The following is a 15,030-nucleotide window of genomic DNA, read 5'->3' as shown; positions in this document are numbered from 1 at the left end:
TATTAAAGTGCCTTTAATTCACACATCAAATGAAAATGCAAGCTTTTAAATATGAAAAAAAAAACCCACCCATAACAATTGTTAATTTCGTAGACATGAATCAGCTATTTGAACATGTACAGTTCTTAAATGTTTACTATCAGTATTATGACAGGTTTTTAACATGGTGAGGTGAGAGAAATTAATACAGGTAAACCTGCTTATTCCAACACCTTTCTAATCCGACACTGTGCCACATGATTAACATCAAAATGAAGAGATCATGACTCTATGTAATGTCATTCATTTTCATATTAATTTCAGAATTATCAACCCCTCCACCCCCCCCCCTTTTTTTTTTAATTCAAAGAATTTAACATTTGTCCAGTACTAGCTATAGCTGTCATATTTCATCCTATTTAAAAGACTGATTAGTATCAATACAAGAATCAACTGTTATTAGTATCTTGGTGAACATGGTGAATGTACGGATCCTGATTTCTTTTAGACTTTGATATTTACTTGCAATTGAAGTCTTACAAATTATATGAATTTTATGTTTTAAATCAAATGAAAGTGTGAAATTATGTGAAAACATGTTTCAATTTAAAACACAATCGCAGTGAATGTAAGTTTGCACATAAATTCAGATATTTACATAAAATTTATGTAATGAAAAGAATATCAATTCAAAACACTTTGTTCTTCTGAAAATAATTCCCAGTTGAGAATAATAAAACAGTTACCCGAGACTTAAAAAAAATCCACAACATTAAAATTTATTGCAATGGCAACCATGCAAGCATGAGAGGAATATTGTGTACATGTATATTCAATGAAATTCAGTGGCAATCGTTGAAAGCAATCAAGCAGTTCACATCTTGAAAGAAAGTGCAAATTAGGACTTAAATAATTATGGGGATATCTCAACCAAGACATTTTACCAAACTGAATATGATACATGAATGCATCGATTTGTTAAGACATAAGGGACAAGTCCAGTAAAGATGATAAAACAATATATATCATATAATAATTGTTTATGTTCACACTAAAGAATTCCCATTTGTTCATAACAGTAAATAAACCGGGATCTGTAAAAACATGTTCATGTTCAAACAATAAGTTCGTGATTTATATGCACAGAGAATGTAGGGAGTGTACCAGAACAGCTAAAGAGAGAGATTGTGCACGTTCACACCAGAAAACCCACACAATCACAAGACACAGGGAGTGAAAAAGAACAGCTATAGATGAATGTGCATTGATTCACGTCAAAACTTTACAATGTAAATTGACACAATTGGTGCTACCATTACGGCCCTCAATGTATGGATATGTCTACCTCATCTTAGCAACAATTTCTAGAAGAAATTAATGAACTTGTCTGTAGCATCATTTTTCTTTCAAAATTAGCAATGATTACTTGAAATGTTTACGAAAAAAGTACCAGAGTTGTAAATCTTTCTTTGTAGTACGATTCTGTCTATCTATGTCTTTGTAAGATTTTAAGCAAATTGACTCGACATCGCAAAAATTAGGAAACCATTTTTTCATGTTTCAATCATGAAATGTTCTTCATTAATAAAAGCAGAATATTAACAGTATTTGCAGCAATTTCAAATGCGGTTGCCGATATCATATTAAAGAATAAATAAAAAAAATTTTCCATTATAAGAATTTACTTTTTGATGTCTGACAGCTTTTTCTTTTTTTTCCAGAAAGACTAGGCAAGTTGGAATATCCATACATCTTGGCGCCAGCGGTGCTAATATTACGACAATCTAACAAGTCTGTGTACTTACGCATCTTGCGGCACTCCTGCATACATTGTGAGCCGTCTATGTTGTAAATAGCAAAAATTAAGATTATTTAACAAATATCTGTCACATATATGACAATCTGGTCTGAGCTGGGAGTTTTTCTTTCCTTTCTTTATACGTTTTTCTTTTCAATTAAGTCAGTTATGGATTCTGGCCAGTCATATTTGGCCAGCAGACATAATGGACTATGGGCACATCAAACAGTCTCTGGAATTATACTTCAGGTCAGCACATGTAAGTGAGCCAAGTGAAGAAATCACGCATAGAAGCTTCACAGAATCTTTATCATGTTACAAAACCATTAATCCTTTTTGTAAATCCAACATCTAACGCTTTATTAGGAATATTCTGCACCGGCCACAATATATGCCCACTTTTACCCACCAAATTCACTTATCCGAAGCACATTTAAAACATCCAACATGTAAGAACATCAGGAAATCACCATGTATATAAATTCCAACTTTCCAATACTAACCAATAAGTGGGACAATAGTTAAGGTAAGTACACAGTCTAATATATAAACCTACTAACACTTTCAGTCTACATGTGCTTGTATAACTGTGAATGTGTCACAGCTATAATCTGGGATCAGAAACCCAGGTTAATAATGAAATTAATCCTTTGTTCAAACTGGTTTTCTGCGGCCATTGTATGTTAATTGTAGTCGAACTGTGCACGAGCTCTCTCTCCTCTGAATGAGTTATAATTATAGAGCACCATTTCAGGACAATGTACATGTATGTATTAAGCATTCAAAAAGCAAATACAAATAAAACTAAGAGACAATGAAGTATTGTCATGCAATTTCCTGACTGCGAGTTTGTGGAGTAAAAAAAAGGATCAAAGAATTCAATATCTGTTTTGGCTCGTGCAATTATGTTCTGATCAATTGAAGTTAAATACAATATTTTGATTCCTCAATATAAATATATACCGGTACATACAAACCTTCCCATGTTTTCTTCTACTGATAATTTCCCCCTTTAATCTAATTCATTAATTTACATGAAATATTGCATTCAGGAATCAAAATAGAAATTAAGAGACCAACAATATGTGAACAATTTAAGAGATAGAAATTCGAATAAAAAGTCTACAAATGCTAAAGTGAGGTCTTTATAAGAGACCATCTTTGCTAGCCAAGGGTTTATGGTCCACTCTGCTCCTCTAGAACACTTGGAAGATTTAGCTGTTGTTTACAGAAACAGCACAGCTCTGTCTAGCAATTGAGTTAAACTGGAGCAGAAAACCCATATATTTTTACTAATTATATATTCTACATCCTATTTTATTTATAAATTGCGTAAAAATTGTAATAATGAATGTATTTATATTTTGTATAATAAAACACCATGAACTACACCGTCAATTACTAGATTCCCTGCGATCGCCTGTCCTCACAGCCAATAAGATTCCATTGCGCTTCGAGCTTTGATTTTGTCGGCTAAATCTGCCAATGGTTGTAGAGGAGCAGAGTGGATAATAAACCCTTTGCTAGCGAAGATGATAAAACCACTATGGGTTAATACTCCAATGTTAAGAAAGACAACTCTATCTTACATCTAGTTTTTGAGCCAAAATGAATGCAATTTATTTTATTTCAATTATTTAGACCTTTAAAGAATTAATGGCATATCAATATGTTTTTTTCTTTGACATGAAAAAAGTGGTACAACCACAAGGTATAAAAATGACAATCATGCATAAGTCATTCTAATCAATAAAGTTTCTATGCAAAATGATTATTATCAGGTCATTAACTTCTGAAGCTGTTAAAAAATGCCATTCGTTTTGCCAGCAGTTTATAAATTCATAGGAATGTAGTAGAATTATAGCTTGGTTTTCTAAGTACTGCTTATATTATTAATCAATTGTCAAAACTGTGCATTGGGGACAGTTTTGCTTGACATCCATGCACACACTGAAAAAATGTCCATAGCATCTCATGAAATAGATTTTAGAACATTAATATAACAAGACCTTGTAATTTTGGTAGGATGTAACTATCTTTAAGTTAAAAATGATGCTGATTTTGAGTGAAATATGCATAGATTGGTAGTCTTAGCTCAAAAGCCAGACAAATCTTGTTGATTTCAATTGAGTGGCCAGCAATGAAATAAACAGACCTACATCACATTGCTCTTTTATACAACTATCCCTACCTAATCCAAGCTCTTGTTAAATGGTTCTAATATATCATATCATACCAAATTTAAAGTGTGAGGACATGCATTAATTCTTATACATATAAAATATTCTTATTATAAATCTTAATTTCAATCCAACTTCTAAGGATACCTAATTGACACATGGATAAAATCTCTAAGAAATGAAGAAAGATTCTTTACCCCCATCAATGCGAATCCTACCAACCTTGTTGGGGTTTCTTAGCTTTTTCAAACTTCTCAATAGTGTCGAAAGGAATGTGAAAATTATTAGCATCATATAGTTAATGTTCATACTGAGAAATTCTGAAATATTGCACTTGATTCTACTTTTTTTGGCAGTTCTTACTCAAAACTTTGCAGTGTTTATATATGCACACAAGTATAATTTTAGATTTTCATTTTTTTTTACCACAAAATAGAAGCGTGCAGGCAATCAATTACATACCTGGTTGTTTATCTTCCAAAAGACTTATTCGGACTCAAATGGTCTAAGCAATTGCTGAGATGTAATGCGATCAGATGATCTGGTCCGGCACTACTTGTTCATCCCAATCACCAACCTCCGTGTGCTTTATGAGAAGTGGACGAAGGCCAGTGGTAATGCCGATTTCAACCAGCCTGCCGGGAGACAGCCTAATAGAAAAGAAATTAAAACAAGAAAATAAGCAAAAATTCTTGTGACATCATTTTAAAACTAAAGCATTTTTTTATGCCTGGTTTACTGTAATGAGATACACCTTAAGTGATCAAGTATATGTACCACTACTATAAAAAACAGGGTTTTCTTTTCTATTCATTTTTTTTTTTTTTGCTTCTCTGACATGAACACCGATTTTTGCCATTTATCAATGACACACATCACCTAGGTGGTCTTTCTTTCACTTTCTACCTGTGTAACTTTCATTCGGAGAACCTCAGTTCTTTTCCATCTCGTTCAATGAACACAGTTCAGAGACTTCATATAATTATGGACGGGAAATAAACAAGAGGTGGACTATTTGACTTAAATATTTTAACAGGAAATGTTTTCATAAACAGGAAGGATTTTATTACTTATTTGAATTATGATTAATATATCTACTGTACTGGTAATTGGCTTCTTCTGATCATTAATTTCCCTGTTATGTAATAAGAATAATAATCATATAAAGGTAGTGTGTCTTAACTTTCTTCTTCAAGATGAAATAAATAAATTTTTATTACCTGTTTCAAATGAAGAGATGTTTTGCATGTATTGTGAAGAAACAATTTAAACATGCTAAAGGAGGATATGTTTATCAGATAATTTAATGAAAAAAGGAAGTTCATGCATACACAAATAGGTAAAATACTGTTGAGAAAATTTGCTGAATCAAAATTTGCTACACCCATCATTTAAGCCTATTAAATTGACAATTTTTTAGTTTCTTCATCCTTTTGATCACACAAAAAAGGACCTTTTGCTTCCTAACAAACCTCTTAATGGCAAATAAAACATCACAAAGACCCAACCCTTTCCTCATCATTATATATACCGGTATGTATATAAAATAGAGCAGGTAGATCTACAAACTGACATTCAAATATGATTGAAAGAAAATCGTAATTAATAAAATCAATGAGATGGCAATACTAAGAGATAAATGCAAAAACTATCTGAAAAAATTGCTGTCGCTTCAGTTTGGAGTACATCACATTCACATAGAAATAACTCATAACTGCTTTATCAAAATGCAAAAAATTAACCTAGGAGTATTCATTTTAAAAATCTGAATACCAAATGTCATGAATGTGCAATATACCCATAACCAAATTATGTATAATTATAAATTCAACTTCATTCTTAGTGTGTTCACTCTCTTAGTCCATTGGACCAGTATTGTATGAATGCATAAAATGAAGACTTTATTCAATCCCTAGCATTATGCATTCAAACGATAAAAAGGGAGAATATTTCCTTTTTCAACATTATTTTATTCCATTTTTTACCTTTCTCACCATGCTCACTGGAATACTTATTCTAATTCCTGGGCCATAACAATAATTTTAAAACAAAAAGCACCAAAAATTCATATTTCTATACTAGCGTGCAACCAGTTCTCGCCGAGTACAATTTCTTGCCAGTACATTGTGACGTAATTTTTCGTATGTAATTTTATGTGTTGATAAAATGACGTCACAATGTACTGGCGAGAAATGGTACTCGGCGAGAACTGGTTGCACGCCAGTAGTGAAAAAAACCCACTTTAATGTCATAGCATGAACAGATCTAAAAAGAGGGTTGGGGGGGGGGGGGGGGGTATGGGGGAGTCTGGACACACCCCACTTCCAGAGAAATCTAACTTATCAAAAAATTCTAAAAGAACGTACAGCCTCAGGACCCTATATATAGCTACCACAATTACAAGGCTTATTCATTCTTTCCACATCTATAGTATAGTCTTTGTAGGGCAGCTGAAGATGGTACATTTTTAAGTGATTTAATAACCTCAGGGTTTTCTTTTTGAATCATTATAATTTATACTACATTATATTTATAATCAAGAAATTTCGCAAATTATTCGAATTCAAAGAAGAAGAAGAAAAGAAAAAGATCTCTTCAAGCATTTAGATCGATACTATTGATTGCTATGCAATTGTTCTTTTTTATGCCCCTTTACAACTTTATTATAAACATTATCAAAGCCTGTAATTAGGCCCAAAGAATGAATATGGAAAGTTATTTTACGCAATGATATCCAATTATAACAAACAATGTGCAGCATACTGACTGCAAACTTTATAACTTAGAAATGTTATGTCTTATTGTAAGGCAATAAAAGTTGAATAAGAATACATCTGAAATGTGTATCTGATTTGTTCTGGCACGTTACATGAATCGTAAACAAACGAGAAGCCAAAATTTAAACGATCGAAGCCTAGCGGTCGTTTCTGCATTTTTCTTTCGCTCCGACCACGTTTCCATCAAACATTTGTTACGTGTAACCAAACGGCTCCGAGCATATTACACCACCTACCTTAATTTAAGAGAATTCCGAAGAGAAAAGTTCTTCAGGTATGCAGGTCACTCAGGTATTTCTCTTTCTTCTGTGTATGAACAGGTTCGCGGTGTCGATTGAAAATTGTTTTGATTGGATACGACATTGACACATCCGACAGGGGAAGGTAACTCATGAAAAAAAAATCTAGACCTACTTTCAGCTGATCAAGTATAATGTTATACTTATTACGAAAAACCACAAAACGAATCATTTAAGAGAGAGAGAGAGAGAGAAAGAGAGAGAGAGAGAGAGAGAGAGAGAGAGAGAGAGAGAGAGAGAGAGAGAGAGAGAGGGAGGGAGAGAGAGAGAGAGAGAGAGAGAGAGAGTCAGTCGTGGTTAACAATGCTCACCTGTCTTTTTATTATATAAGAACTGCACAGCCCCATCATTCCATTGGTTGAATGAAACTGTCGTTTGACATAATCTCTCTCTCTCTCTCTCTCTCTCTCTCTCTCTCTCTCTCTCTCTCTCTCTCTCTCTCTTTTAACTATATACCTGTATTTCATTGAAATCAAACATCATCAAAGATGATCTGATGTAATTTTTTTTTATACTTGGAAGAAATGTGGATTCATCATTTAATGCAGATTTTTTCTCTTTTTACACATTTTTTCCGACCACTTACTTGTAAAATTTGGTACTATCATAAGTGAAACATAGTCATAAATTAGACCTTAAATGAAACCTAATGAAAGTGGAATATATCCTTTGCTGTATCAAAGGCAAAGAATCTTTCTTTAGATTGTTAACATTACACCTCAGATGTAGAGGGTCCGATGAAACGTTGTCAACGTTATGCCAAAAAAGGCATAAAAAATTCATTCCAACAATCTTTCTAAAATCGGTCCATAAGTGACTCTAGAACATTCCTGGCTTTGCAAAATGTTGGTTTAAATATATAGTGAAAGTACAAAATTAAAAAAAATACGTACCCCCCCCCCCCAAAAAAAATATATATATGCATACATGTGTGTTTTGGCAACTGAGTGATACAGAAATGAAATAGGTATTGTTTCATTTAAGATATTCGGAAACTGATATGCTCTAAGTAAAAAAAATCAATGGTCAGCATTACAGGCCAAGTGTTTCAAATAATGGGACGTGCAGGTGTCTAAATATATTTTTATTTTAGCGTAAATTGGAATAACTCTTGGAGTTTTCTGTTTTTCCAGCCTTAGAGATTTAATTTCCTTGAAAAATTTACCCACCCCTACATTTCACCGACATCTCATTTCATCTAGTATGTTCAAACTTTTTTTGAAAATCTGACCGACAGTAGGTTGATATCTGCACTGAATTAAAACATCCCAATACATGTATATATCATGCAAATGTACATGTAGCTTGGACATAGGCAAATCATATGGCAAACGTCGCTGCTCCTAAAATCAGGCGATGTGGCATATTTTCTCCTTAAATTGGTGATGTCACAGTTGCTGTCACAGGTAGTTGTGTATTATTTCTGCACACAAATTAATAATTTATACTTGGTCGCTTTTTTCACGAAGCTTCAAGTCTTTCTTGTATGGATCCTTTAGGTTTTGCATCGACTTACGCAAGTTGAATAATATACAAGACAATTTACACGGACGACTTCACTTTACCCAGAACTGATGAGGGCACACTAGACCATGAAGACGTTAGATGTAGTTTATCATAAATCTCAGCAAGTACTTCTTTCAGTTAGTTAGATCTAAATTAAAGTCAAGCTATTGGCATGTAGAAACCTAAGAGGAGGGCAAAAAAAGATGATGTTTACAGTAGGTTCATTAGACCAATGACTTTTTGAATTCAACAGAATTTAATGGTTTAATCAACAAAGATTCCGAAGACTAATGGAAACATGCATGTAGGTAGTCCAAAATATCTGACTTCTTCCTGGCTTTTAAAAAAATGATTTTGCTATTCAACATGCCAGAAAAACGCATTTAAAAATTGTTAAAAAGCCAGGAAAACGGCAAATATTTCGAACTAACATGGAGGGCATCAATCTGAAAAAAAGTGTTTACTTTCTCCTAATTTTCTTTGATCCTTTTATTCTCGAGATTATCAATTTAAAAAACAGTTGAAAAGATGGAATGTGAGGAGATCGATGACACAACTAAGATTTGAACTAAAAATCAAAAGAAATTCGAGAAATTCAAATGTATGTACGTTCATTATACTGAAAAATATTACGTGTCTCATTTTTAACACCGTGAATTTAATTACGGATCTATAAAACTGGTAAAAATTAACCAAAATTAGCAGCACGCAACCCCCCCCCCCTCCTCCAAAAAACAACAACAAAACAAACAAACAAAACAAAACAACTGAACACTTTACCAGGCATGCGTTGGCTGTTCCGACAAGGAATCACATTTAAGATATTGTATGACCAAATTTTGTGCCAATATTTACATTTTTTAGTGTCTTTGTGATACACTATTTTAAAATAGTCAAAACACCAAATTTTATTTTTAATTAATTATTTGTGGGAAGACGCTACGAATTGATTATATAATGTACTGTCAAATAAATTCAAATGATGTACAATGTATAGTAAAAGGGCCCCAAGCTAAGCGGGGTTTGTATGATTAAACAAAATGAAAATCATATAAATATGAGACAGTTAAAAGATAAAAGTTGACTATCTCAGGTCATCCGATGTAAACTCATAATTATGATAGTTCTCTAGATCTGCAGTGTTTCACTATTTGATCATACGAAAACGAGCCAATCATCATTCTCTCGCTCCAGAGACCCAATACTCGGGCTTTACGCTGACAGACTTGAACACATGCAAACCCGTAGTTACCATAAAAAAGGGCAAAGGTAACTTTCCTCCAAAATCCTGAAATCATAATCCTAATTTTTTGTACGTAAACTTAAGAAAAATCTTTGCTGTGCAAAAAAGTGCCCCCCCCCCCCCCGATGCTACGTCCCATGAGCCTGTTGTTTGAATTTGTGTTATGTTTATGAACCTAGAGACTGTAATTTGTAGAGATATAGCAACTGTAGTTTGTAGAGATATACTTGTAAATTGCATTTTAGAATAAAGATTTTTCTTAATTAATTCGCATAGGATACTTGGGCTTATAAAATACCTCCCGTGTGATTAATTCTTGTTAGAATTACCTCCCTTTGACGAGTAAAATATTATACTGGAATGTTGATAGATGATTTGCTGACCAACATCATTTGTTGGTAGGTATATATTCTATATAAAGGCTATGCTTGTCAACTTCGTTCACTGTAGGGTGAATACTATCAAATATGTAACTATGCATTCTTCGAAGTAAAAATTATTCAATAAACCTCTGATTGATTTGTAATTAAAGCATTTTTTATAATAATAAACTTCTGACAACAGCTTCAATAATTTAATATGAGTTTTTATATTTGTTAAAGAAAAAGTGAAAAACTGTTACAAAATGACAGTAAACAAGATATTAGTATTATAGATCTTAAAAATTTAGTCTCAGTTACTGCATTATAAGTAATCACGTATTGATCTGAATGCATATTTTTTGCTACTATTTTCTTAAATCAGCGAATAAGATATACGAAATACATGCACATCGGTTGCAGACAGCAATTATCAAACAATCATCCTTGATACATAAACAGTCTGTATACAGAAATTGAAACAAACATTTATCAGGTAACACATGTTAACGGCAAACTTGTTACTAAGAGTATGCAGCATATGGTTATACATAAAGCATCTTTAATTAAAGATGTGAATCATATGCAAGAATAACATGACGATATATTTATAAACTGGACCATTCAATGTAATTTCTAACTGGTATAATATCGATCGCGGAACTAGAAGGATAGGGTTCAGTGTCCACAGTTTGTTTAAATGTAATATTGGATTTTCTTCACTCTGCCAGTGTCGCCCTCAGCCACAAAGAGGTTGTCTCTGGTGTCAACACATAAACCGTTTGGACTTTGTAAATGACAGTTGTCAATGTAGCGGATGAACTTTCCGTCCTGATCCAGGATGTGGATACAGTGGTTGTCACAGTCTGCTATTAGGATTCGATTCTGGCTGTCCGTAGTGATACCGGTTGGATGAAATAGTTTCTTGGTAGTAGAGTGAGAACCGGTGTAGGTAAACCGGAGTTTGCCGGCCTGATTGACCACCACTACTGCCTTAGCTTTGCAGTCAGATACGCATACATCCAGGTTCTTGTTCTCACTAATGTATTTAGCATAAATATTTCTATCAAATGAATAAAGAGGTTGCCTTTTGTTATTGTACTGAATTATTTGTTTCTCTTTGTAATCAGAGTAACGCACAACTTTTGCTTTTTTTTCAACAACATTGTCCATGACAACCAGGAGGTCACCAGAGGAGGTACTACAGACATTCAATAATCTCCACTTTTGTAATCTGATCACTGACTGTACCTCTGTATTCTTCACTATGTTCACAGTTCTATCATTGGGATCAGTATAAACTAGTTCACCACTCTGTGTCACTGCTATGCCCTGAAGCATCTCCCCTGACTGGGTTTGGATTGACTTTAGAAGTTTACCGTGGAGGTTGTAGAGTCTCATCATGTTGTCATCACCACTCGTCCACACTTCATTATCACTCAGACAGGAAACACAACATAATTCATCCTCATATCCGCTAGTCTCGGTGTCGAAATCCATGATTATCCGTGGTACATCAATGAAAGGTTTGACTGGGGGAGAGGACTCAGCACTGGAAGAATCTATTGTGTAGCCATGTTCTTCTGTTTTGATGGATAATGCTGTCAGAGAACCAATCTGCTGATAAATTTGCTCTTTGTTAATCTTCTGAGGGGTGAATCTTGGTAAGGAAACTGAGAGTTTAGGAGGCAATCGTCTGAATTCAGCATTCCTTGATTTGTAGGCAGAAACAAGGCTGACATCATTGGAGTTCAGTAACTTGTTCAGATCAGTAATACTCTGTTCGATTTCAGAAATAATGCGTTTGACCTCATTTTCCTGCTTATCAAGGACAATCAGGTGCTTGGATTCCATATTTTCTACATCAGATTTCATTTTCTTGATAGTACTGTCTATTTCTCTGTGTAATTCTTCTCCATGATTGTAAATATCTACTGTTAATTTCTTGGAATTTTGACTGAGATCAGCTTTCTGAACTGGTATGATGGATGCAATCTCTTGGTATTTTGGATAAATGGAATGTTCTAATTCTTGTAAATCATTATGTAAAGCCCCTTTCTTTGCTTCAAGCAGTTTCAAAATGTTCATTTGTTCATGTCCTAAATGTTCACGAGAGGAGACGCACTCCAAACAAATAGGAATGTCACATTGTTCACAATGAAGGTCACATAATTGTGTGGGATGTTTCGAACATTTAGGATTAAGTCCCCGCTTTTTAAATGGCACTACTTTGTGCTCTGTTGATTCATCAGAGAGATGTTCCCCCACACAGGCTTTACACAGATGTGTGTGACAAATGTCACAGTACATAATAGGGCCCGGGGTCCCACAGAGACGACACCGTAACACATCCTGGGCCCAACTGCGGGGGTACATGGCTATATGTCTTGATGTATTTCAAGAGAATTCTGAAAGTAAATGGCATAAATGATTAATATATGATATTGTTTTCATAAAATATGCAGATTTTTATTTGCGTAAATATATTTGCAAGTGCACATAAATCTATTGATTACAATAATCTAGCCTACTTCGTTAAAGATCTTAACATTGTTGCACATTGACCCCATTTTCATGTCTATTTATAAAAATGCATTTGGTTGATTTTGCATAAAGGTTGCAGAATTATTTGTTGCCTATACTATAATTGGTATGGTGAAATTATTAATAAGCAAACTACAAACCTCTGCGAACCAACATGGCGATTCCAATATTTTTTCTTCCTGGTTAATCTGGTTACCTGGAACGATAGTCTCGTTCAACCAGACGCTCGGCTGTTTCCGTATATCTCCGATGAGCGTCTGGTTGAACGAGACTACTGGAACGATTACGTAGTGGATTTATGGGTAGGTTTATGGGGTACCTCGGTGGGGTGTAGGTAGGTAATCAAATTTTACGTTTTATTTATATAATGTTTAAAACTAACAAGCCCTCCACTTCTTTAAACAGTATGAGAAAAGAATGCATATGATAACCAGGCTGAAGCTAGCAGCCACTAACAGCAGCCACTAAGCCCGTAGAAGCTAGCAGCCGATAAGGATAATCATCAAAGTACTAAGAGAACTCGAACAGAAAATCATTTTTTACTTTATTATCGGCATATTTTCATTGATATCAAGATGTTTGCTCGAGCATAAACGACTTAGGAGGCAGTAAAGCTCGCCTGGATAAGAGTTATAAATGCGTCTTTGTTGATTAAAAATCAAACCAAAATTGACATTTATCTTTATGGGTCATAAGTTTTGATAATAATGTTATCCAAGTGTAACCCTTCTTAATACAAATAGAAAAAACTAAATGCATCGTATAAAGTGATATGCAAACGTACTATGATATAAGACATTGTGAATTAAAGTAAATTAAAAGGGGTACAGCAATATTCGTTGTATATTCTTACAAAAACACACATAAACGTTGTCAATTGAAAGCGAGCGGTTGGAAAAAGTCTTTTGATAAAAATACAATACTTACTATACATCTAATTAGCCAACCACCCCCCCCCCTCCACCCCCATCGCATAAAACCCAAACAAACAATCTAACAATCCACCTAACACAACACAAGACACATGCATTAAAACCCCGAGCCCATTCCTTTTATCTTTGAAGTGTGCATCAAACGAATACTAGGGGACCTACGATGTATGTGGCTATTATTTCCCGGTCTCAAATTGGGGCTGTTGGGGTACCACCAAGTGGCTACCAAGGGTCCGGGCTCATTTCAGGGGTATATATCTCCCTTGCTCACGAGAACTTAGAAACACTGGGGTTAAGTAGAGAAGATAAAAGTGATAAACGCCCACCTTTCACCCCTATTTCATTGTGAAATGCTAAAATATGACAGAGTTCGGGTGAACTAAACCGACCCCTTTAAGAGTCACATGAGCTTTCTAACACTTGTTATGAAAACATCTTGAGCTTATCAACTTAACCCTTGTGTTTCTAAGTTCTTGTGGTCTAAATCAAGGGAGATATAAACCCCTGATTTGAGCCCACTTTTTACCCCTATTTTATTGTGAAATGCTAAAATATGACTAAGTTCGGGTGAGCTTAACCGATCCCTTTTAGGGTCGTTATTGTATTTCTCAAAGTTCACTTAAAAAAATAGCTGAGCTAAAATAATCCCAATTTCATCTGTGGATTTTTGCCGTTTTTTACTGTAACAAATGCTATATTTTATGAGAATTAAATCACAATGTTAGGTGTCTTATTGTCTCATTTTCGTAATTATACGATGTCTTTTTAATTTTCGATTGATGTTGTTTCCGATGAAGTGAAAGGTCCCGAGGATTAGTTTTTAAACACGCACATGTTCAACTTCGATGTAAACAAAGTATCTTGCCGCACTGGATGAGCTCGGGGTTTTTATTGTATGTGTATTGTGTTGTGTTAGTAAGATTGTTTGTTTGTTTGGGTTTTATGCGAGGGGGGGGGGGGGGGTGAGGGGGTGGTTGGCTAATTAGATGTATAGTAAGTAATGTATTTTTATCAAAAGACTTTTTCCAACCGCTCGCTTTCAATTGACAACGTTTATGTGTGTTTTAGTAAGAATATACAACGAATATTGCTGTACCCCTTTTAATTTACTTTAATTTATTATGTCTTGTATGTCATAATACGTTTGCATATCACTTCATACGATGCATTTAGTTTTTCCATTTGTATTAAGAAGTCACACTTGGATACCATTATTATCATAACCTATGACCCGTATAGACTAATATCAATATTGATTTGATTTCTATTCAACAAAGACGCATATATAACCCTTATCCAGACGAGCTTTACTGCCTCCGAAGTCGTCAATGCTTGTACAAATTATTGAGAATTAATCATCTTGATATCAATTAAAATATGCCGATAATAAAGTAAAAAAAAATGATTTTTAAT

The 15,030-nt window shown here is 34.2% G+C and overlaps 2 protein-coding genes across 5 annotated transcripts in view; both read right to left on the bottom strand.

The window, feature by feature from the left end:
• LOC105339740 (tubby-related protein 3) overlaps positions 1–7,118 on the bottom strand; it is a 51,288-nt gene extending 44,170 nt beyond the window's left edge. For 3 of the 4 annotated variants that reach the window (XM_066072371.1, XM_066072372.1, XM_066072374.1), the window contains exons 1-2: positions 6,971–7,118; positions 4,420–4,607 (exon numbers count right to left, since the gene is read on the bottom strand). Coding sequence is in view for 1 of the 4 variants with exons in the window: in XM_066072369.1 (XP_065928441.1) it covers positions 1,785–1,810 (26 nt within the window). In the remaining 3 variants the exon portion in view is untranslated. Of the gene's footprint in view, positions 1–1,784; positions 2,470–4,419; positions 4,608–6,970 lie in introns of those variants that run through there. The other variant, XM_066072369.1, reaches the window with a different exon arrangement.
• A 3,233-nt stretch (positions 7,119–10,351) lies between these two features.
• LOC117691399 (tripartite motif-containing protein 2-like) lies at positions 10,352–12,945 on the bottom strand. Its single transcript, XM_034477465.2, has 2 exons — positions 12,826–12,945; positions 10,352–12,549 (listed from the first exon to the last, which is right to left on the bottom strand). Exon 2 carries the CDS (start codon positions 12,515–12,517, stop codon positions 10,838–10,840), a length of 1,680 nt encoding a protein of 559 aa, XP_034333356.2. The 5' UTR covers positions 12,518–12,549; positions 12,826–12,945; the 3' UTR covers positions 10,352–10,837.
• Positions 12,946–15,030: the final 2,085 nt, after the last annotated feature.

This window comes from Magallana gigas, chromosome 9, assembly GCF_963853765.1.
Source record: "Magallana gigas chromosome 9, xbMagGiga1.1, whole genome shotgun sequence".
Classification (NCBI taxonomy): domain Eukaryota; kingdom Metazoa; phylum Mollusca; class Bivalvia; order Ostreida; family Ostreidae; genus Magallana; species Magallana gigas.
This window is presented reverse-complemented; position numbering and strand designations above follow the sequence as displayed.